Below are 23,892 nucleotides of genomic sequence, written 5' to 3'. Positions count from 1 at the left end.
TTTTAAATCTGACTTGCCAAAACCATGCAGGAGTACAACTATATTTCAAATAATTCTTAATATCATGGCAACCTTCCTCAGAACCAGTGGTGACTTCCTGGGAGGTAATGATTCACTGAATTACTTACAGAAGTAGTTAAACTGCTTTTATACAAATAAACGATATTGCATAATCAGCACTACTGGCAAATTTTTCTGGAAAGGTGAAAAGATCTTACATTGAATGTTATAAACGAAACCAACCTTCAAAGAATACAGGAAAAAGATATACATACTGTTTCTCTGCTGGGCTCTTGCTGGGACAAGAAAAAAATATCACTAAATACTAGATTTCACTATATGTGTGGGGAAAACCAAAATGCTTTAGGTTAGTTCTTGATAAAACAAGAGACTTGCACTGAAGTCATATAAGAAACTAAAGTTGTCCCTGTGCTTAATTAAGCACCACCTCATGAAGACATATGGTGGAATGAATCCCCACCATTTTTAATCTCAACCCTGAAGTGGTCAGCTTCACGCCCTTCCCACTTTACACCCCATGAAACAACCCCCAGTATTCACTGTATAAGAGGCTGGTTGGGTCCCAGAGCCAGTCTGGACATTATGAGGAAGAGAGGAAGCCCTTGCCCTTACTTGGAATTGAACCATAGTTCCTCAACTGTACTATGGGGCAGAGTTAAAATGAACTGCTGTGTGATCAGTTACAAAAAGAAGGAACATTATAAGAAGGGGGACATTACACAAGTAAATATGCTATCAAAGATCAAACTCATAAATCATTAAGAACTATGATTTTCATAGTTTGATTCTTCATATTGAGTAGGCACAATGTGTGCAGGTACAGTACAGAGATAAAAACTTCACACTAAAATGTAAAAAGTATATATATCTTATATGTAGTATATAGGCCTATATATTTAGAACAAGAAGGCATCTGCTAGAATATGCAGCATGGATGTAGCTTTTGAATGCTATGCAGTATGGACAGAGAATTATCCATATTATTGGGATGACAAAGCAAGCAGGCACTTCTTATAGTCTCCCGATGTATCATCCTAGAAAGAAGTAAAATGGCATCACTTTATATAAAATACAAAGAAACAAGTTTTATGATAATAGCAAGAACCAGATTAGCGAGACTGTACAAAATGAACTGTCATCACTGTGAAAACTCTGAATATCAAAAACACACCATCATTACTTCAAGCAATAAGATGAAGCCACTTACTGATATAAAACTCTCCAATGTCTTGCCATATTTACTCTGAAAAGCATTCTTAATATCGACCATATCCACTTCGCATCGTGTCACCATAATGCGAATCAGAGCTCGGTCTTTAGTACCCATACCAGCCATACTTTCATATAGACGCTCCGCAAAAAAGGCTGCCTTGTTGCGCACAGATTTCACTGGGGGGAAAAAATACATCTAAATAAAAAACATTTCACTTTAACACTGCCAGATTTTTCTACTCACAGGCTGAGCCCTTCATTTCTAATTCCATTGAGCCAAAACCTCCCTGAGAAGGTAAACATTGCTAAGCTAGTCAAGATACTACTCTGTCCAAAAAGTACCCAACCTTGGGCCTGGAAAAAGAAGTTCTGTATCTGGGTGGTTACAATACCTAATCGCCTTCAAAGTAGGCCCCTTGTGACTCCACACACTTAGCCAAGCGGTCCTTCCATCGCTGGAAGTAATTCTGGAAGGCTTCTTTTGGAATGGCGTGCAGCTACGCCATCGCATTCTGTCCTCACGGCTGTCAAAACAGCAGCCTTTTAGCGGGGTCTTCAATCTCAGGAACAGCCAGAAATCACAAGGAGCCATGTCAGGAGAGTAGGGAGCCTGGCAAACCTGCGGAATGCCGTGCATGGCCAGGAAACCCTGGATCAGGTGTGATGAATGAGCTGGGACATTATCATGATGCAGCTGCCAGTTGTGTGCGTCCCACAGTTCAGGTCTCTTGCGCCGAACTGCATCACAAAGATGCCGGAGGACTTCTTGGTAGTACTCCTTATTGACAGTCTGGCCTAGTGGTGTGTACTCATGATGCACAACACCCCGGTAATCGAAAAAAAAAAAAACAGTATCACCTTCACATTGCTCCGAACCTGTCGTGCTCTTCTGGGCCTCGGGGATGTTGGATGCTTCCATTGTGACGCCTGGACCTTGGTTTCCGGGTCATTCATATCCATACACCCACAACTCGTCACCAGTGATCATAGTCTTCAGGAACTCAGGATCCCTGTTGGTGCACTCCAGCATGTCCTGCACGACCTCAAGACGGAGTTGTTGCTGCTCTGGCGAAAGCAGCTTGGGCACAAATTCTGCCGCCACTCATCGCATGCCCAAATCCTCAGTTAAAATTGTGTTTGCGGAACCTCTGTTGATCCCAACCTCATCAGCAACTTCACGGATGGCCAAACAACGGTCCTCCATGATCAGTGTCCCCACTTTTTCAGTGACATCAGCACTGACAGTCTGCTGGAACGCTGCTCACTGTCCGCCGACATACAGCCATGTTTAAAGCAGCTGAACCACTCTTTACTTTGAGTGACCCCCATTGCATCATCGTCGAAAGCCTGCTGAATTTTGTGAATTGTTTCCGCTTGGGTATCCCCAAGTTTCTGACAAAACTTAATGCAGTATCGCTGCTCCAAGCGTTCTGTCCTCTTGAGCAAAACGAGAATGCAACAAACACGTGTTACACCACTTCGCTATCTGGCAGCCACAGACACATCTGGCAGTGTTGCAAGTCAGTAAAAAATCACACATGTGCATGAAAGTCCCTTCTACCACTCTGCTCAGTTTCCCCACCCCTTTGGCCATTACTTACAGTGGAAAAAAATAAAGTCGGATACTTTTTGGACATACAGTATTCTCATAAATTTACTGAACTCAAAGTTCCATTACTTTCTTCATAACAGCCCACCACTGGTCACCATCCTGAGCCAGATGAATCCATTTTACACCCTCGCATTCCAATTCTTTTGTTTTAATATCTCATCTACAACTATGCTGCCAAGTGGTCGTCTCTTTCTTTATGGTTTTCCCACCAAAACCATGCATTTCCCACCTCTCCTACACCACCTCTTTTCATCAACCACATGGTTTGTCCATTGGACAACATCCCACTCCTCTGTGCCACCAGTCCCCAATCTATACCAGAGGAATTTTCCTGGATGGACTTAGGGAAACTACAGGAAATCTCAGGCAGGACAGCTGGTACCCTGGCTGAGATTCAAACCCAGCACCTCCCAAATATGAGTCAAGAGGGCTCACTGCTATACAAATTCGCTCAGTACTCCCACACCTGAGCATAGCTGTTTACCATTGCTCTGTCCAGACTACCATATCTGATCAAGGTCAGATGGTACCTTGGCACAACAAGACAAAATTTTCTCTTTCAGAACTCAACTGGAGCAACAGTTTTTCCCTCTGCTGGTAGATAGTTCATACAGCTACTTTTGCTGTTCTCTGGATCTATGTGTATCACTTGCTACTCATTTCTTTGTTATGGTACACTGCAAACCACTAATGTACCATTAAAAGTGGCTAAGTTGGGAGGTTAGTGACCAGTAGAGTTGCTAAGACTGACAGCATAAAGTTTTTCTTACCAATAGCAAGCAAGCCTGCTTCAATATCCCCTGAGAATTCATTCTTTATAGCCTTCTCAAAGTCATGTCCTGTCAGACGCTGATATTCATTGAAGATCTGTTGAAGTTGTGGGTAACTGCGAGAACACAGGATGGCATTGAAGGTCGATTCATCTGTTCCAAACTGTAACTCACCTAGCATATAAAAACAAGTTGGAAATTTGGTGAGTACACCAAACATAATGTGACGATAAACATTAATTATATCACTCCTTTTCCCCACCAAATTATGGCATGAACAAAGAACCAAGTACAAGTGAAGACCATGATTAGATTGAGTAACCACGTGGAGGCAGATAAGGGGAGAAATGAACTGGATTAGTCTGTTCTTTTTATTCAATGATACCGCCAGTAGCTCAGATCATACAGTATAAAATGGTATGCTAAAAAATAATGAACTATAAAGGATATGGAAGGAAACAGTCATGGCCTAATCTAAGGTACTATCCCAGAATTAGCTTGGAGTGAGTGAGAAATACCACACAAACCTCATTCATGATAGCAAATCCATGGGCAAAAATTTGAGTCTATGAAGCAGGAGTGCTACCCACTTGACTGTGAGGATTGGTGACTGGAATGATTACAAATTCCAGAGTTAAAATCTTTCTGAAAGATATAGTTGTTAATATTTTATTAATCTTATAATTAACAATGGATATAGTACTTGTGTAATTGCTCCCTTTTCACATCTCATGATAAAACAGTTCATTTTAAGTGTGCACCAATGGAAACATGTTTTGAAAATGATGACTCCTGAACAGTAGAAGTGTCTGTACTTACCGGCTCTCAGTAGTGTCTGCGCATCCTGCACAGCTGCTGCATGGTCTACAGTGTAACTTTCATCACGGTTGCCCTGCAACAGCACATTCAGATTAACGGACATTCCCACACAGCAAATAAAAAGAATATAAATCTATGCTGCAGTTGTTCAACTCCTTGCAATTCTTACCCACATTCCATCAGCCAACACCAAACACACACAAACTAACCAAACCAGAATGCCGTATATTACAGTGTTGGACTGAGCACCAGTTTTATTAGCAACACTGAATCTAATTTTAATTATAGTAGTAAAGTATGTAGCACGCATAGATAAGACCAGTATTGCATATAGGATATTGGTGAGAAAGCCAGAAGGAAAGCGACCATTAGGAAGACCAAGGTGCAGGTGGGTGGATAATATTAAAATGGATCTTTTGAGAGATATGATGGAATGGTATGGACTGGACTGAGCTGGTTCAGGAAGGGACCAGTGGAAGGCTCTTGTGAACATCGTAATGAACCTTTGAGTTCCATAAAATGCTGGGAAATTCTTGAGTAGCTGCACAACTAGTGGCTTCTAAAGGAGGGCTCATCTCCATGGAGTTAGGCAATACAGCCTTGTATCTACAATGACTATATATTTACAGTGTATCCATGTAACCACCTGATTATGACCATACAATAGTGGAAAAACACAGTGATATGAACTAAGAATTTTGTGCCCAGTCTACAATAGTGAGGTTGTGATTAGTTAATAAATAATTACACAACTGAGCATCATCAATGGTGTCCCAAGTAGAAAAGACCATCCAAAGTGTAAAAGTTTTGAGGTTTATGCAGCAGTCATTGTTCAGAATGTGATCATCTCAAGTGTGACACCACATAGTCTTGCAGGAGGATGACATTTCAAAGGAACATGCTGTTTCTATCTTCAGAGTGGAGGACTGATAAGGGAAATGATGAGGATCAAACTCCACCTTACCAGAAAGAACAAGAAGCATGGAATCTCCATGAAAAGGTCATGGAATGAAGGAAGGGAAGATGGCTGTGCTTTCCAAGGACAAAACATTTACTTCTTACTGAGAAAACACTCAAAAAAAAAAGAGGTCTAATTTTTCACTTCCCACCCAGGAAGACCATGAAAGGACCGTCTTTCCCCAGTGCTCTATGTCCCATTTTCTCTTCTGTAATAAAAGCAGGTAGAGACTCTGAAAATGGCAAATTTCCTAGCCTTTAATCATGCTGGCCCAAAATGGGCTCCATTCTCTTAACCCATCCCATGGGTATAAGTGACCACTATCCTTGCACACCTTCCTACATAACAGAACTAGTTCCAACCCCAAAGGTGGATGCCACATGTTCTTCAGTCTTTATCCAGCTACAAGACTACAAGGTGTTACAACATGGAAGATCACAATCTGAAATAAGAAGGTGTCTGAGGTTCTCACACCAGCAAACATTAAGATAATGGCCCTGTGGGCTCTGATCCCATGTAGAATGGTAGACAGGTACCACTGTTTTGGAAGAATGTTCTCCCTCCGACAAAAGCAAACGAAGGCAGGAGATTCCTCTGCAATGTCTCTACCTACACCACAAGTCATCACATCCCACAAGGCTGTCAAGACGAAGATATGAAATTCATTACAACAGGCACAATACTTCAGCACTGCAGCCTATTAGATAACACATTACCATGGAGTGTCTCCAGAGATTACAGAAAAAAATTCTTAATTTCGTGGCTTTGTTAATTTTAGCACAAACCTTCCAATTGCACCTTTTCAATATTTATATTAAACACAATTTATGTACCAAAAAAGGCATAAAGAAATTACAGCACTTGTGTTTACTCGGTGTATTTCTTCAGAATTATTAACTTACAGTGCAAAGTGAAACCAAAAGTCTCCTGAAGTTTCCTGAGGTATCGCCTGACAAATCCTTTTCCAAGGAACTGCGAAACACTGAAAACAAATGAACCATACATTAATCTAAAACAAAATGAGGTACAGCATATGTGTCTCCCTTAATTTATGAGAGTCATGTTGCCAAGAGCAGCTGCATAACTCAAAATCACGTAACTTAAAATGTCTAATTGTTTTTTGTCACACCTTTATTTTAACTGCATTTAATTTTCATTAATAAATCTGTAACTTAATCAAATTTAATAATTAACAAAATAAGAAATAAATTAGTGCAAATTAATACAGTGAAACTTCCATTTCAGGCTTCTTTGTGGAGCACTGGATTTGAAGTTTAAATAGAAGAGAATCTTAAACAGAGGAAATTTAACACTGAGATAATTGGTTTGGGATCACTGAAATTGAACATTAAATGAGGGGAAACCTTAATCTGAGAATACCAGAATGTAATATAAAACGTTAATAATTAACTTAAAAAATTCAGCATTCACAGATCCTTTTTAGACAATTAACTTAATTACTTTTCAGTCTTCATAGGTACACTGCCCTATAACATTTAGACGGTCATATATTTGCTTACAAACAACTGCCACTGATCAGAAATTTCTATTAAATTTCTATTGCTTCAACAATACATTATTAATACAATAGTTGAGCTGTATGACAATCAAAAACAGAGTTTTTTCTGAAAATTCTGATACTACAAAATGTATTGAGAAGAAAACAGGCAACCATATCACATTTCTACATAGATTTATTTCCCATTAAAAACAGAGTCATACTAATTTGTAATACTTATTCATATTTACAAACTACTTCTGAAAGATATTTCAGTCCTAACTATTCTCAACTTCGTAACAGGGAGCATGAAATGCCTGTGATCAGTATTACCTTCACATTTTTCCTCATTCATCTGTCCTACAATATTTCAATTCACTGCACTGACCTTGGTCTAGAAAAGCAAGGTTATTTGTCATTATGTAAGAGGAAAAAAGATGGACATGAATTACCGTCCATCAAAAGAAAGAACTAAACATTTATACAATGATGCATTTCATGTACCTCAATGATATATGATTATGCTACCAGTATGCTCCTTGCTTCAGATACCATAAATGTACTCTCAGGCTGTATATGGGGAGAGGGTTCTTTTTTATACAACTCACAATGCTGATTTCAAATGTGTAGTTCCTTTTGACTGTTTGTTGCTCAGACCTGTGATGAATGAAGTTCATTTGAACAATATTTAAAAAAGAAATTCCCACCTTACAGAAAAAGAAATAGCCTGGCTCAAAATCACTGTTTATTGTGAGAATCACATGAAGCACATACATACAATGCATGGTCAAAATGAATAGCTTTTAGCCTACTTTCCTTATTTTTGGAAACATAAAAAGGTGGCTTATACGATCACTTTGCTGTCTGTATGTGTATCCCCCCCCCTATATCTTTCATTTTCTGTGGTCTGTATCATATAAAAGGAAAACAGGAGATTAGTTCTTCCCAGAACTTCTTGTTTACTGTTACAATAGGTAGTACATACAGTTACCACTGAGCTATAGTGTTGAGAGGAACAGCTGCATATAACTTTGGTGCAATGCCGAATTTTTTAAGGTTCATACATAGTATTACTTACTTCTCTCATAGGCAGCTCGAATTGTGTGTATCTCATGATTGGTTGTGGTACACAGTATCTCAATTAGCGTAGTTTCATTTGTACCAATTCCACTTATGGCATCATGCAATTCTTTAGCGTAAAACTGTGGAAGTGGTGTCATCATGGCTACAATCAAGTCCTCAAAACGACCACTGAGTTCGCTTTTCAGGTCTGATATCAAGTCCTGCCAACAGGAAGACGGACAATAAACAATACTTCTGATTTGGGAAGGCAAAACAACTGATTCATTAAACAAAGTAATTTTATTTGCAAAAATAATGAAATGACAAGGAATGTGTAATGCTGAAAAGAAAGTGTAATATTCTAAAATAATTATGTATTTATTTATTCACATTTCTAAATGAAAACAATATATATCACTCCATATAACTGGTTCCTGTTTATTTTAATGCTAGTGCATGATCCATCAAACATGATACAAAAAAAAAATTTCTTCTATTCCTTTCAAACCCTTGTTTCCTTCCCTCCATTCTCCCGTCGAAGCACGTGGTAGTGTAGTTGATTAAGACCCTGCGCTATAAGCAGAAGGTCACGAGTTCTATTCCCAATGTCACTGCATTTTTCAATTGGCCTAATCCTTCCAGCCGCATTATGGCCCTGGGGTTGAGCCAGCCTCTAACAGAAATGAGTACCAGGATTCTTACTGGGGGCAAAGGGTGGCCAGCACATAAGACTGACAATCTTACCACCATTTGTAAGCTGACTGTCTAGAAAATATGGGAGCATTGGCATCTCATGACCATGTGGGCCTCCACAGCCTGTTACAGAGATAGCTTTACATTTTTTTCCATTCTCCTATATTGTTTTCCCATCCCCATTTATCCAATTTTTGTCATTTATCTTCCCCTTCCGTCCATTCCCTAACATTTAACCAGGGCCGCACCCCAGCTCAAGCGGTTAGTCACTGGCTTCCCATCGCGGCAGCATAAGTTCGATCCCGGAGCTGGTCAAGTGGGATTTGTGGTGAACAAAGTGGCGCTGGGGCAGGTTTCCTCTGATTACTTCAGTTTCCCCTGCCAATCTTCATTCCACCAACTGTTCCACAATCACCCTCACCTATCATCTGGGGCTGGTACAATAGGACAGAAGTGGCCACAGTACAAGGGACTTAGTCCCACCCCATTAGCAACTAAAAAAAAAAACATTTAACCAGCTCATCATCCTGATTCTTCCACAGCTATGTCCCTTTCTTGCCTTTATTTCTTTCCCTCCTTTCTCCCATATCCTTTTACCATTCCTCTCTCCATACGCTAGTAGTGGCATGTTGCGATTTCCCAAAGCATGAAAAGAATTAGTTATTACTTAAAAATAAAGTAAAGTAAAGCTATCCCTGTAATAGGCCGTGGAGGCCCATAGGGTTGTGAGATGTTGAGGCTCCCACATTTTCTAGGCAACCGGCTCATAGATGGCGGTAAGGTTGCCAGCCTTACGCACTGGCCGCCCTTTACCACAAAGAATATTCCTGGTCATTTCTGTTAGAGGCTGAGTGAGGGCCATAGTGCGGTTGGAAGGATTAGGTGAATTTAAAAAAACCACCACATCGGGATTCGATCCCGCGACGTTCCGGCTTGTAGCATAGTGCCTCTGTAGATTATTTGTGTCGAAAGCAAGCAAAATGTGTTGTATACTCCCCATACCAACTTAAATTTCAGAAAACTGACACTGCAAAATTAAGATTTGCAATCACTGAATTTCTTCTCTACTTCTGGCTATTACAATGATCACACAAAACAGTTTGGAACATAAAGCTCACTTCAGGAACCATTCTGACAAAGCATCTCTATGTGTCAACCCATTTCATACTCTAAATGTAAAAGAAAAATAATGGCATGAAATAGATAAAATACATAAAAAATACATAAAACTACAGTATTTCATACAGACCAACCACAAGCTGAAGCAGTAACAGAAATATTCCACATACCTTCCCATACAGCGTCTTAAATTGCACCGCAATCTCAAGTCTTTGGCTATTGGTCCTATTTGCAAGGACATTAATAATGGCTTTCTCATCAGTCCCAAAACCTTTCATTGCCTTTCGTAGAACTTCTGCATCTTGTCGAGGATTGAATGATGCAACAGGAGTCACAGTAGGAGTGCCCTGAAAACACAATTGCTTCATCTCACTCATTCATTCCCTCACCCACACACTAACTCACTCACTCACGGAGCTCAGTCCTTCTTGAAGTATCGAACTCCCCCAGTGACCATATTTTAATAGACTGGAGACGGCATTCACGTATACTTGATGTCCGACCATTCCAACACTACAACGCTCGCAGCCAAAAAGGAAGGACACATCACAGACACAGTACACACAGAAACGACTCCCATAGTGGACAAACCATACTATACTCGAGCTTGAATTTAGGCATATAGATGAATATCTTAACAAGTTTTAGTATATACAAATTTTATTATAGTTGACGAACAATGTACTTTCTAAATAATTTTATGAAAGACACAAGATGGCAAACCATGTAATAGCTTAGCGTAAATAACGAACCTGAAGATGGCACTATGTTGCCGAAACATGTAGTAAGAAGCAACATATGAAACTGAGTGCACTACAAGACGGCCATTACATACGTATCATGGATGAAAATCAGTGCAACAGGATGCTAAAATACAACATTATGATTAAAATGTGTTTATTTTAAATTTCCTGATTGATACAATTGCTTCATCTAATCTCATTAATAGGATAAATTCTTCACTGTGCAAAATTTGTGTTACTAAGGCACACACAAGCATACACCATGCTCCATGCAACAAGTTCAGTCTTTAAGGCTATTTGTACACCAACCAAATTCATCCTGGTCAAACTGAAGAGAGCTGGACCCATGAAGATGCTGCAAGGGGAGGCACTCTCCTTCATGCAATCTGACAAGACTTGTGTAGTTTGACACGTACACATGAATTCTACACAAAGTCAACAGGTCTGCCTTCATAGCATCTTCAGACCTTTATGAGACACATCCTACTGTGTGTCATTTACGAAAAGATATAATTTGGGACACTTGCACAACAAACAATGAAAAAGAAACAAAGAGACACTCTGTGTCAACCTTTGTTTTTATTCGTTGTTGGTGGTAACGGTACATGTTTCGACCACCCTTTTTGGGTCATCTTCAGGCATACACGAATACTGTTTTGCTTCTGAATTGAATCAGTAATCAGTATGAATTCATATTGTGTTTGTATTGTTCTATACTGACAATTATATCTTAATTTTAAAATGTCGTTCAAAAGTAGTTAAAACCTGACATTAAACTTGATATTAAATTTATAAAAATTATAATTAAAATGGCTATTAAGGTATTTATAAACAATATTAAAAACAGCACAGCAGTAACACTCATCAAGGGGATCTGCATATATACATAACATCAAATTCAAACGTCCCAGTCCAATGGGATACCCCAAACATGTTCAGTCTTTACACGTTTAATAGGAAGGTCGAAAAAGAAAAAAACCAACACGACCTACATTCTGAAGAAATGTCCCAGCAAGCACTTACCCCACAGCACAATATCACTACCACAGTGGCACAACAAACAGACATACGATATTCAACAGGCACAAGTTTCAAATTAAAATTTTTAATATTGGCTATAAATGCCTTAATAGCCATTTTAATTCTAATTTTAATTTTTATCCATTTAATATAAAGTTTAATGTTTAGTTCTAACTATAATGGAACCACATTTTAAAATTAAGATATAATTGATAGTATAGAATAATACAGACACAATATGAATTCATACTGATTAATGATTCAATTCAGAAGCAAAACAGAATTCGTGTATGCCTGAAGATGACCCAAAAAGGGTTGAAACATGTAGCCTTACCACCAACGAATAAATATAAATGTTGACACCGTAGTGTCTATTTTGTTTCTTTTCGATCATTTGTTGTGTTACTGTCCCAAATTATATATTTTCATGGCATCTTAGTTAGGCAGACTCAATTTGACTCGACTGGATCGGTGTGACTATTAGTAACTCATGCTCCTCACCTTTGTGTATGTGGAACGAACTGTGTGCGTCACATTAGAGCCAGGTCTATTCAAGCTATGGCCACCCTGAATCATGCTCAGGGTGCCTGCACCAACAGCCGAAACACAAGCAGGTGTAACAGGGTTATATGGCTGAGGCTGCGGTGCAAAAGTAGCCGGCACTGGAGTAGGGAAACAATGCTGTGAGGTTGGATAAGGAGAACTGGACTGTGTCAACAGTGGATATACAGGACTGGGGTGCGTAACTGAGTTTGTGGGCGGATACATTGCAACCTGGTTTTGAGGCGAATAACCTGGACATGGTGGATTGCTGCTGGAAGGATATATGGAAGTGTTTGATGATGGATATGGAGGATACTGTGACATACTAGGAGCATTTATTTGACCAGCAAATCCAGGACCAGGAGGGTTTATTTGCCCAGCAAATCCAGGATTCAACGGATAACTAAGTTGAGCAGTAGCTTGATGAGGTGGAGGATATACGCCAGGAGTTGGCTGTTGGGGAGGTGGCATTCCAAACCCAGCCTTAAAAAGAAAAGAGAAAAAGAAATCAGCGCTAAGAAAGCATTAACACACAGAGTTTCACTCCACTATATTACATCAATTGTACATTTACGTAGGGATGTACTAACAGCTCATCAAAGGACAAATGATGATGCACTCACTCATTCATGGAGCTGAGCCCTTCTTGAGAAGCAGCCAATTGTTCAGCTACTCAAGAACTTCCCAGTATTTTATGGAACCCAAAGGTTCATAATCATGTTCACAAGAGCCCTCCACTGGTCCCTATCATCAGCCAGATCAATCCAATCCATATCATCCCATCCTATCTAATATCCAATTTAATATTGTCCACCCACCTACATCTTGGTCTTCTTAGTGGTCCCTTTCCAACCAATAAATTATATGCATTCCTCTTCTCCCCGTTCATGCTACATGCCCTGCCAATCTCATCCTCCTTGACTTGATCATTCTAATTATACTTCGAGAAATCACAAGTTATGAAGCTCCTCACTGTGTAGTTTTCTCCAACATCCTGTCACTTCATCTCCCTTCAGTCCAAATATTTTCAACACCCTGTCCTCAAACACCCTCAGTCTATGTTCCTCCCTTAATAATAACTCCACACCCACACAGAACCACAGGAAAAATTATAGTTTTGAATATTCTAATTTTTAAGTTTTTAGATGAGAAGACAAAAGATTCTGGACTAAATGGCAGTAAGCATTACCTGAGCTCAGTCTCCTCCTAATTTCCTCCTGAATCGTATTTTGATTTGTTATAGTCATTCCCAAATATCTGAACTATGCCACATTTTCAAAACACCTGTTACCTATCTTTATGTCCATTGCATTCTGGTGATGAGAGAGCAACATACACAGTGTATCCAAGTTCTGTCAGGACTGGGTTCATTAAAAATACAAGATGTGAATTATTTTCAAAATTTCACTCTTTTTATTCAAAATAGTCTCCTTTTGAATAAGTACGTAGCTGGAATAGATTGAAAAGGTTTTGAAAACAGTCATTGTACAAGTACTCCTTTTGTGGAATCACATTTAAAACTGCGGTACATTCCCTTTGGATGTCCTGGATGGTGTTGTGATGGTCTCCTTTCATTGCCAACTTAACTTCTGGGAACAACCAGAAATCTGTTGGAGCCAAATCTGGCGAATATGGAGGATGATCAAGGACTGTGATCGCTTTTCTGGCCAAAAAATCGTGCACAATCTTCAATTTGTAGGGTGTGGCACTGTCGTGGAAGAGAGACCAGGAACCTTGCTCTCGATATTCAGGTCGAATTCGAAGACTTCTTGCCCACAAACGATTGAGGACTCCGAGATAATCAGAATTCACTGTCTGACCTTCTGGCAGAAATTTCCTGTGAATGATTCCTTTGGAATCGAAGAAAATGGTTAGCAGTGTCTTTACTCGACTCATGCACACTTTCTTTGGTTTCGGCTTCTTTGGGCTCAACCACGCTTCACTCTTCAGCTTTGTGAGAGGCTCATTGAAAACACCATGTCTCGTCACCAGTAACATCCGATTTTGTAAATTTTGTATCACTTTGGGCTGACCGTAACATGTCTTTGCAGTGTTCCATTCTGGCATGTTTTTCATCGCCTGACAGCGCGTGCAGTACAAACTGCGCACAGACCTTGCATCGGTCACTTTTTTCACATTTTCTTCAGTGCGACTTGTTCTCTGCTTTGATGCACGTGGAGAGTCTTCAATGTCCTCCCTGCCATCACGAAATAGAGCATACCATTGAAAAATGTTCGAGCGACTCAAACAATCACTACCGTACACACTTTTCATCATTTCATACCCTTCTCCAGCTGTTTTGCCTAACTTCACACAAAATTTGATGTTGGCTCTCTGTTCAACCGCCATTTTCCAATGAGCATCAGAACAGTACTGTTACATTCAAGGTCAGAACACATGATGCAGCGATACTTGCGCTTTGAAATTAAAGACAGCTACAGCTGAAACTTCAAGAATCTTAATGCCACAACTCGCCAACAGATGGCATTGCAGGGCAAAATTTAAAAAATGAGTCCACATCCTGGACACAATGTGTATACTGTGTTTCTCTGTGTGTACTTGTAGAACAACCCTCTCACTAGCGTCAATTAAAGTTCGTGTGTTTTTCTTTATGGTATCTATATTACCACCCAACAGATTCACATCATCAGCACAGAGCAACAACTAATGTGTCCCATTTAATTTCAGCCCCACCTTGTTTTCCTGAACCTTCCTGATGGCATATTCTTAACCAAAGTTGAAAAGCTATGGTGATAAAGCATCTCTTTGCTCTAGACCATTCTGGATAGGAAAATTATGAGACAAATTTTACCTATAAGGACTTACTATACATTTCTTTCAAACACATTTGCAACCTGAGGACGCGCCATGTCGTGGTGACAAGGACCCATCTAACATGGCCAATGATGACTATGTTTAAATTTAAAATTTGACATGTTAGGTGACTAAGGTTTTCACAATTAAGATTCACATTGCGGTGTTCTGGGTTATGAAACAGTGTAGTCTGGTAGATTGTTACTAATGTTTTATATAAATATTATCCCATCTTATGAGTAATACATTAAGACAGCATGTTCATGGATGGAAATGGCTTTTCAGAACTAGGAAATGCTCCAAATTAACAGAAAAGCCCAGGGGAATGACCAAGAGATACTGAAAGGAAATTATTACAAGGCAGGGTCATGAATTTACTATTATATGCACGGTTGTTGGGAATAACAGTTATGACATCTTAAGACAATGGAAATAGCTTCATCAAAATAAAGTGCTCCAGAACTAGCTAGTGGGTGTCTACCTGTGTTGACCCCCTTTCCATCTTTAGTATGTTGCTCTAAAATACTGGTAACAACCAATAAAACTACACAGTGCCACAATCCAGAAGGTTACAATATGAACACAAAATTGTGGTTTCTTTTCCTTGTCAATAATCACACTCAAAGTTATAACTGTTTTAGCCATATTCAAATAAAAAAATTCCGTGGCCTGTAGTCAGCAAGTGAACCATACCGACCAAACGACCGCCACTTGTCGGAGAAGTGAGTGCCAACTTTAGTGGATAGAGGGTGTCGCGTGGTCAGCGCAACGGATCCCGATGACCGTAAATCTCGGTTTTCTAGGTTGGAGCCGCTATTTCCTTGAAATAGCTCCTCAATTATCCTCATGATGCTGAGGGGACCCCGTTCGAGACCCATTACTTTTCAGAAAATCTGGTAGCGCCGATAATCGAACCTGGCACCTCTGGATCTGTAGCCAGGAACTCTGACCACTAGACCACTAAGGCGATCCCATATTCAAACAAAAACACAAAATTCTTCGTTTCTTAAAGAAAACTGTCATGTTACATGCAAACTTCTCTAGTAAAAGGAATTTATGTTTTAAAGTTTATGGAGAATCTTGCCATATCTATTAAAGGGAACATGAGGCTGTGCTATACACACGTCACCATATGGTGTATCACTATACAGGAAGATCAAAAAGTCGCGCACATCAAACTAAAAGTAATAAATTGTATTGCAGTTAACATAATTATATCTCCTACCGCTAGATGGTACTGTAGGAGTAACAACGAGTAGAAACGCCATCTGTCATGTATCAGTCATATGACATCTGCAGCATAGCTTTGTTTATTGTGTGACAGACATGTCATTTTCCCAAGAACAACGATTTTTCATTGTGGAACATTATTTCGCCAGTCGTTCTTATGCATGTGACGCAGATCTTTTCCTTTGGGGGTACCTCAAAGGAATTGTTTATAAAAACAATCCACTTACACTGGATGACCTCAAGAGGAATATTATGACAGCGATTAACAGCATCAGTTTACAGGTGCTCCACAAAGTGGCCTCAAACATGGTAAAAAGAGCTCACATTTGCATTGCTTAACAGGGAAGCCATTTCGAGCATATGTTGTAAAGACATGATTTGATTTTGCACTTCTAAGATGTAAGGTTATAAACATTAATAGAAAATGCTGTGCATTAAACCAGCAAAATATAATTGCTTAGTGTGATGTATACAACTTCTTGATCTCCCTGTACTTTTATCATGCATTATAAAGTTGATCTATTTTCGTAAAGCAACACACTATAGTTCACCAAATATAATGAAATCCTTCTACATGCCAAGCAGAAACAAATAACCGATACTGGTTGACAGCAAACTTTGTTTGGCATCCTATACTGAAATGAGTATATAGAATTCTGCACATTAGAAGAAACCTTTTGAAAGATTAAAGCACAGATGGGTAAAAAAAAAAAGGTAAAATTGTCCTTGTGCTTAACTAACTAAGCACTACATTATGAAGGCATATGAGAGAGTGGATGTACAGATCCACATTTTCTTGACCTCAACATTAGTTTGATGTGAGTGGTAAGCTTCACGCCCTGGCTGCTTTACCGCCGGGGAAAGAGCCCCCAGTACCCATTGGATAGGTTGGGTGAACCTCAAAGCCAGACTGGAGGACTCGGAAAAGAGAAAATTCTTAACCCTACCAGGACTCGAACTCCAACCCCTCAGTCATCCAGCCCTTAGCAGTCGCTATCCTGACTACGCCATCCCAGCTAAGGCATGGATGGGAGGATATTAAAATAGGTCTCAAAATGAGTGTGAGAGGGGTTAAGCTGGATTTATGTGGCTCAGGGTTGGGGTCCAGCAGATGGCTTATAAGAACATAGTAATGAACCTTCAGATTACACACAAGGAGGGGAATTTCTCTGATTAGCTGAGCAACTGTTAGCTGATACACAGTTTAAATTTCCAAACCAGCAATTTCTCAGACTCTGGTCTTCTTGGATTCAACACCATGTAAGCTTGTAGGTCAATAGCAGTGTTTCAGAGGAATATCTTGCCTCCATCCTCAGAGTTCAACCATGAACATGGAGGCATCAAGGGCCTCTGAATGTATCAGGCTACAAGACTGGAAGGTGTCACGGCTCAAAAGCTCATAAATAACAACTCTGCTCTATGAAGTCAAGTCAGTGTCAGTACATGCAACAGGAATGTGGAACCAAATTTTCTGCAACAGTCAATATTGAATATCTGTTTGACATTTCTGCTTACAAACTGATATTTTGAAAGCTATCAACTGTTCCTAGCAGTCTAAGGGGTCCAATGTCTGCAAAACATTCTGCGTTATAATGCTCTACTAATGTGAAAGATTAAACCTAGAGCAAAAAAGCATCCTGGATGAAATTCTCTATCAGTGATTACAGAAAACAGAAGTACACTAGAATGACAGATGTCAGTTATTCCTACCTCATTTTTACCTGAAACTTGAACACAAACATGCAGGAAGGAGTGAAAGAAGCGGTGTGTTTTAAAATATCATGCATAACAAATGTTACAACTCTTCTCCATACATCTTAATATTGCGTGGATTTTATAAATATTAATTTAAGATCTCAAAATTAGCATGCATAATGCAATATTAGAATCCCCTCTTAACAAAGAATGAATATGAAAATTGTCACTACCTGTGGATATCCAGGATAGCCAGGGTAACTCATTATCCTTGACCTGCAATAAAAGGAAATTGTTTCAATTTTACAACTTTCAGATACCTTAACATTAACAGTACAGTGACTGACAATGCAGATAAATATTCCCTATTTTCTTTCCAAATCCTACTACCTATTATTTTTTTCATTTTGTGCATCCTGTTGTGTTATTGTATACAATTTCTTTATTAAAGTCCATCAAAACACAACAATATAAATGTCAAGGCTAAAATTAGCTTGGCTACATGTTTCGGCTATTAAAGGCATCATCAGGCAAACACGTGCAATCTATATTATCTACAGAATGGACAAAATACATTATAAGATGAGGCACCGGCTAAAAAATTAATGCCTAAACTATATTACACCTATACCATGAGCTTCCAAGCAGTTTATTACATGTATACAAGTCTGAATATACCATTAAGTCTGTGGGAATATAACAAAATTGCAACAACTGACTTGATGATATAGAATATCACATGAAGAGTTTTAGCCTTATTTTATGCCATAACTTTTGTTTTAATAAGTTTATAGTTCACTGTAATTTTACACCATATGTTTTATAATGTATTATCAAGTATCCAGGTTTACCATCTCAATTGCAGTTCAGTAATCGTGTGTTTGCCTGATGATGGCTTTAATAGTCGAAACATGTAGCCATGCTAATTTTAGCCTTGACCTTTATACTGTTGTGTTGTGACAGACTCTAATAAAGAAATTGCCTACTACCTTTTTCTAAAGTGTTCTGACAATGGTGTGCAACTAATTTCTAGAATACCGGACATTGGTCAAAGTCCAAAAATCAAGCAATTCTGAGCCAACTTATTTTTAGAATTACTAGGTTTTTTACTTCTTTCATCGTCCTTTATTAAAGAGACTAGTAAACATGCTTTGGAAACTAGAACTCTTTCCATCCTCAGGTGAGACGAAAGACACCTACTCAGTTGGGCCCCCTTTTCTTTTATTGCTAGTGGGGTGGGACCAAGTCCCTTGTACTGTGGCCACTTCTGGCCTCTTGTACCAGCCCCAGATGATAGGTGAGGGTGATTGTGGAGCAATTGGTGGAACGAAGATTGGCAGGGGAAACCGAAGTACTCAGAGAAAACCCGCCCCAGCGCCACTTTGTCCACCACAAATCCCACTTGACAAGACCCGGGATCGAACCCTGGCCACCGCAGTGGGAAGCCAGCGACTAACCGCTTGAGCTCTGGCATGGCCCAGTTAGGCCCCTTAGAAGAAGTGAACCTCGATTTCTGGACAACCCCTGTCTGGGTCTGAGTCTTATGTTACAATTGATTGTCAGTTACCCAGTTTGTCTTGGAATACAGCACCCACCAGGGTTTTATGGATCTTGATTACTGTCAGACAGTTGCGGGTTTGTTGATGTGGGGCACTCTCTATGAGAGGGCGGGTCTGCTGTTTACAATTGCTGCTGGCATTGCAGTCATTTTCGGGCCCAAGTCCCGTGGACCTCCCGATCATATTTTACTGTTTCAGAGTCGAGACTCTCCTTTTCATTGCCTTCTATGACTTGCAGGGCTCTGGTGGAGGCATTCAACCCCACCTCCACACTCAGCTCAACTTAATTTGACTACTCCTTTCACTTTCATACAGCTATTTAATCACCTGAGACCAGGCTAATTCGGTGGGATATAACAGGAAAATACACAATAAAAATTGTGATAGAATACGCACAGGCGTGGATCTAGGATAGAAAAGGAGGTAGAAATTTTTGCTACAAACCTAGCCAACAAAACCAGGTGCATGAACACCAAAGCAAAGAAATGGGAAAAAATTGTGAAAACAAGTGCTATCTAACAAAACCTGAACAGCTGAGACTGAAACCTTATGGAAACCCCTGAAGAATCTGTCGCATCATACATACAAATCTCCTTTGAGAATCAGAAACCTCATTGCTGATGAAGTGGATCCAGATAGGAGAAATGTCCAAATTGGGTTGGATGATTGGATTGGTTCAGCATGCCATATTGGAAGATTCCTTGTATTTTCTATACCTGCTGTTACTTTCAATTTCCAAAATCCTAGTGTCATCCTAGCTTACTCTATTGCCCTCTTCATATGCATGTTGGATTAGTTTTGATCTTTCTAGAGACCCTGTTGAAGACTGTGCCTGCAATCTTGTATTTAAGCATCCTGTTGCATTACTATACTCAACCTTGTTTACACACAATTTTCCATCAATAATGTAACTATTTATTTCTTCATTCACATCTGCTTTCGCTATTAACATAACATGTTTTGGCCCCAAATGGCCATTCTTAAGCGTCCCATTATGCCAAACAAGCGCATAACTGAACATTTTGTAATTAAAATGTTACAACTGCACTCAAATGTTGTGTGTTAGAGTCTTACATGTTACATACAGTTCACCCCATTTAAAATCAATTAAAAATCGTCAAAGTTTTTATTACATAAACTCCTAATTCCACCTCCTATGGGGTGTCATCCATTTGTCAAAGCAGTTGTTTAGATTGCTCACCCTTTCCATATGCAAACCCATTATGTTTTGTCTGCAATTTGGTCTCTTGCTTGTCCGTTGTTCCCACAAACCACGTGTGGTGTTGTCTTCGCGTGTGCAGACATTAGGAATTTTATTACTTACTTACTTACTCATGGACCTGAGCCCTTCTGGAGGAGCCACCAATTCTGCAGCTACTCAAGAATTTCCCAGCATCTTATGGAACCCAAAGGTTCATTATTGTGTTCACAAGAGCCCTCCACTGGTCCCTATCTTGAGCCAGATCAATCCAATCCATACCATCCCATCCTGTCTCTCCAAGATCCATTTTAATATTGTCCACCCACCTATGCCTTGGTCTTCCTAGTGGTCTCTATACTTCTGGCTTTCCTACCAATATCCTATATACATTCATCTCCCCCATTCGTGATACATGCCCTGCCCATCTCATCCTCCTGGACTTCATCATTCTAATTATACTTGGAGAAGAGTACAAGTTATGAAGCTCCTCACTGTGCAGTTTTCTCCAACCTCCTGTCACTTCATCTCTCTTCACTCCAAATATTCTCAACACTCTGTTCTCAAACACCCTCAGTCTATGTTCCTCCCTTAATGTCAGAGACCAAGTTTCACACACATACAGAACCACAGGCAAAATTATAGTTTTGTATATTCTAATTTTTTATGTTTTTGGACAGCAGATGAGAAGACAAAGGGTTCTGGACTGAATGGTAGCAAGTATTACCTGAGTTCAATCTCCTCTTAATTTCCTCCTGAATCAGGTTTCAATCTGTTATTGCTGTTCCCAAATATCTGAACTGTGCCACATTTTCAAAACATCTGTTTCCCATCTTTATGTCATGATTTTGTCCTGCATTTTGATGATGAGACAGCAGCATATACATAGTTTTCTCTATGTTTACTTCTAGACCAACCTCTTTACTTGTGTCAGTTAAAGTTGGTGTGTTTTTCTTTACGATATCTATATTATCACTCAGTAGATTCACATCATCGGCATAGACCAACAGCTGATGGATCCTGTTTAATTTCAGTCCCACCTGGTTTCCCTGGTCCTTCCTAATGGCATATTCTAAGGCAAAGTTGAAAATGAGTGGCGATAAAGCATCTCCTTGTTTTAGACCATTCTGGATAGTTAATTTATCAGACAAACGTTTACCTACACAGACTTTACTATACGTTTTGTTTGAACACATTTTAACCAACCTAACTAGTTTCATGGGTATCCCAAACTCTATCAGAATATTGTACAATACTTCCCTCCTAAATGAATCATAGGCTTTCTTGAAGCTGAATAGCTGATGTACTCTCTCACTGTACTCCCATTTTTTCTCCAATAGCTGATGAATGTAAAAGATCTGATCTGTAGATGATCTGTTACGTCGGAACCCACACTGACGATCCCCAATAATTTTAAGACTTTAACGCACAACAGTTAAGTGCAATTGTAACATTTTAATTACGAAACGTTCAGTTACCCCCTTGTGGAATGAGCAATACTCAGTGCAGTGCAGCAGGTTTGGCATAATGAGACACCTGAGAATGGCCATTTGGGGCCGACACATGTTGTGTTAATAGAGAAAGCAAATTCGAATTAGAAATAAATAGTTGCATTATTGACGGAAAATTGTATGTAACCTAGATTGTTCCTGCGTTCACGGCGGTTTTCCTAGGAGCCACGCCCATTTCCTAACTTTTAATAAATATTTTAAAGTACTTGATGTTTCAAATCTTCAACACTTACCCTTAGCTTATCAGTTACTTATCAACTTGCCTGCAAACAATGACACTTCCAGTCACTTTCACAGCTACCAACCGGACGCTTTATTAATCTCACTAACCTTGTGATTCATGCACCGTATTGCGATGATGTGTTTATAAACGTCATCACCAGAGATAAAATACGTCATCACTTTCGCGGAAAGAGCAAGCAACACATCGTGAGGTCGGTTCAGTTCGGTAAAAATCGGTTACGTAACATGACGCACATCGGCCCCGCCCCACTCCCACGAATCACTCTCCTATTGGCAGAAATAGCTGGTAGCATCAAGCACATATCGGAATATTTTTATTTTGAAAACAGAAATATATGTAAGATTTGAGCAGATTCGAGGTTTTCACGGCGGTGACTATGAAGAAAGCAGTCTTCTGGGATGTGGCACCGTGTAGATGCGGTGTTAACCGACGTTTCGAAGGAACGTATCGCCTCCATCTTCAGGGTAGAAGGAAAAATAAGAAATCCGCAAACGAAGAGACCGTGAGAACCGGTAAAAGCAGACTGCTGTTGGAAATAAACACAGCTATGTGAGAGCAGTGAAGGGAGGGGGCGGGCAAGTCTACATGGGAAATCAGTGGAGTGGGAGGGTTGAAGGGGCTGGGAACAGAAGCAGGATTTGTGTATGATATTGTGTCATGGGAAAGAAAGGCAAGGTTAAAGGGATGGCACTAACCCTTAAGCTGGAGTTGTGGGGATGGGGTGGGGGTTGCTATGTTAGTCGGTCATGGCCTGTGTAGCCTTGTGGATCTGGCGTCATGTCCCGGGGGGTTTTTTTAGGGAACAGATGAGAGGCTTCCATGACTTGCTGAGGCAACCCCCCCCTCCCTGTTCATATTTTCGGAATGGAGTTTGATCTCAATGGCTTCCCTAATGATGCGATCCATATATCGGGTCTTGGTAGCGAGGATGGAGGTATTCTGAAGCTGAATGCGGTGTCCCAGATCGAGACTGTGTTCAGCTACGGCTGACTTGTCCAGATGTTCAAGACAGATGTGCCGCTGATGCTCCTTCAACCTCATGTCCACGGAGCGGCCTGTCTGTCCAATATATGGAGGGACAATATACGAAGGTCACTACACACATAAACACAATATATAACAATGTGAAATTGATGTTCTAAAAGAAACTTCTGCTAAATTAACTTTGGTCAATAAAGATACTTTACTACATACTCTTTGAGGTCATCATAATGCTAACTACACAGATTGTAGTCTTCTGGGTTATGGCAGACTGTAGTCTTGTATACTCTGTCTTTTCTCATGGAGGCAGGGTTTGTCCCATAGGTCTCTTTCTGTTATATTTAAATTCTAATGCCCTTCTTGGTATCCATGTTCTGTACATGCTTTTTACATGGTCAAAAGACTCTGATCATTTCCCTTCTAAATATATTAAAAAATGTTAACATTGTAAACGTTATTATATGAGGGTGCAAATGGAATGAAGCCATTAGTAACAAAAAGTGTAACATAAGTGAAACTCAGTGTAACACTTGTGCAACCTCTTATGTAACCACTGATAACTCGAGACCTACGGTGTATATTATATTAAA

The 23,892-nt window shown here is 39.7% G+C and overlaps 1 protein-coding gene across 4 annotated transcripts; it reads right to left on the bottom strand.

Moving 5' to 3' along the window:
- Positions 1-22,451, bottom strand: LOC111865432 (annexin B9). 4 transcript variants are annotated; one of them, XM_023853464.1, is made up of 10 exons: positions 22,311-22,451; positions 18,043-18,085; positions 12,029-12,553; positions 9,935-10,111; positions 7,969-8,173; positions 6,295-6,374; positions 4,435-4,507; positions 3,616-3,789; positions 1,229-1,410; positions 1-1,055 (listed from the first exon to the last, which is right to left on the bottom strand). In XM_023853464.1, the coding sequence occupies exons 2-10, from the start codon at positions 18,073-18,075 to the stop codon at positions 1,002-1,004; spliced, it is 1,503 nt and encodes a 500-aa protein (XP_023709232.1). In that variant the 5' UTR covers positions 18,076-18,085; positions 22,311-22,451; the 3' UTR covers positions 1-1,001. The 4 variants fall into 4 exon arrangements, with proteins under 4 accessions (XP_023709232.1, XP_023709234.1, XP_023709235.1 ...); XM_023853466.2 differs by having other exon boundaries at positions 22,341-22,440; XM_023853467.1 differs by lacking the exon at positions 12,029-12,553 and having other exon boundaries at positions 22,311-22,445.
- Between the last annotated feature and the right edge of the window lie 1,441 nt (positions 22,452-23,892).

Source organism: Cryptotermes secundus, unplaced genomic scaffold (assembly GCF_002891405.2).
Source record: "Cryptotermes secundus unplaced genomic scaffold, Csec_1.0 scaffold343, whole genome shotgun sequence".
NCBI lineage: Eukaryota > Metazoa > Arthropoda > Insecta > Blattodea > Kalotermitidae > Cryptotermes > Cryptotermes secundus.
This window is presented reverse-complemented; position numbering and strand designations above follow the sequence as displayed.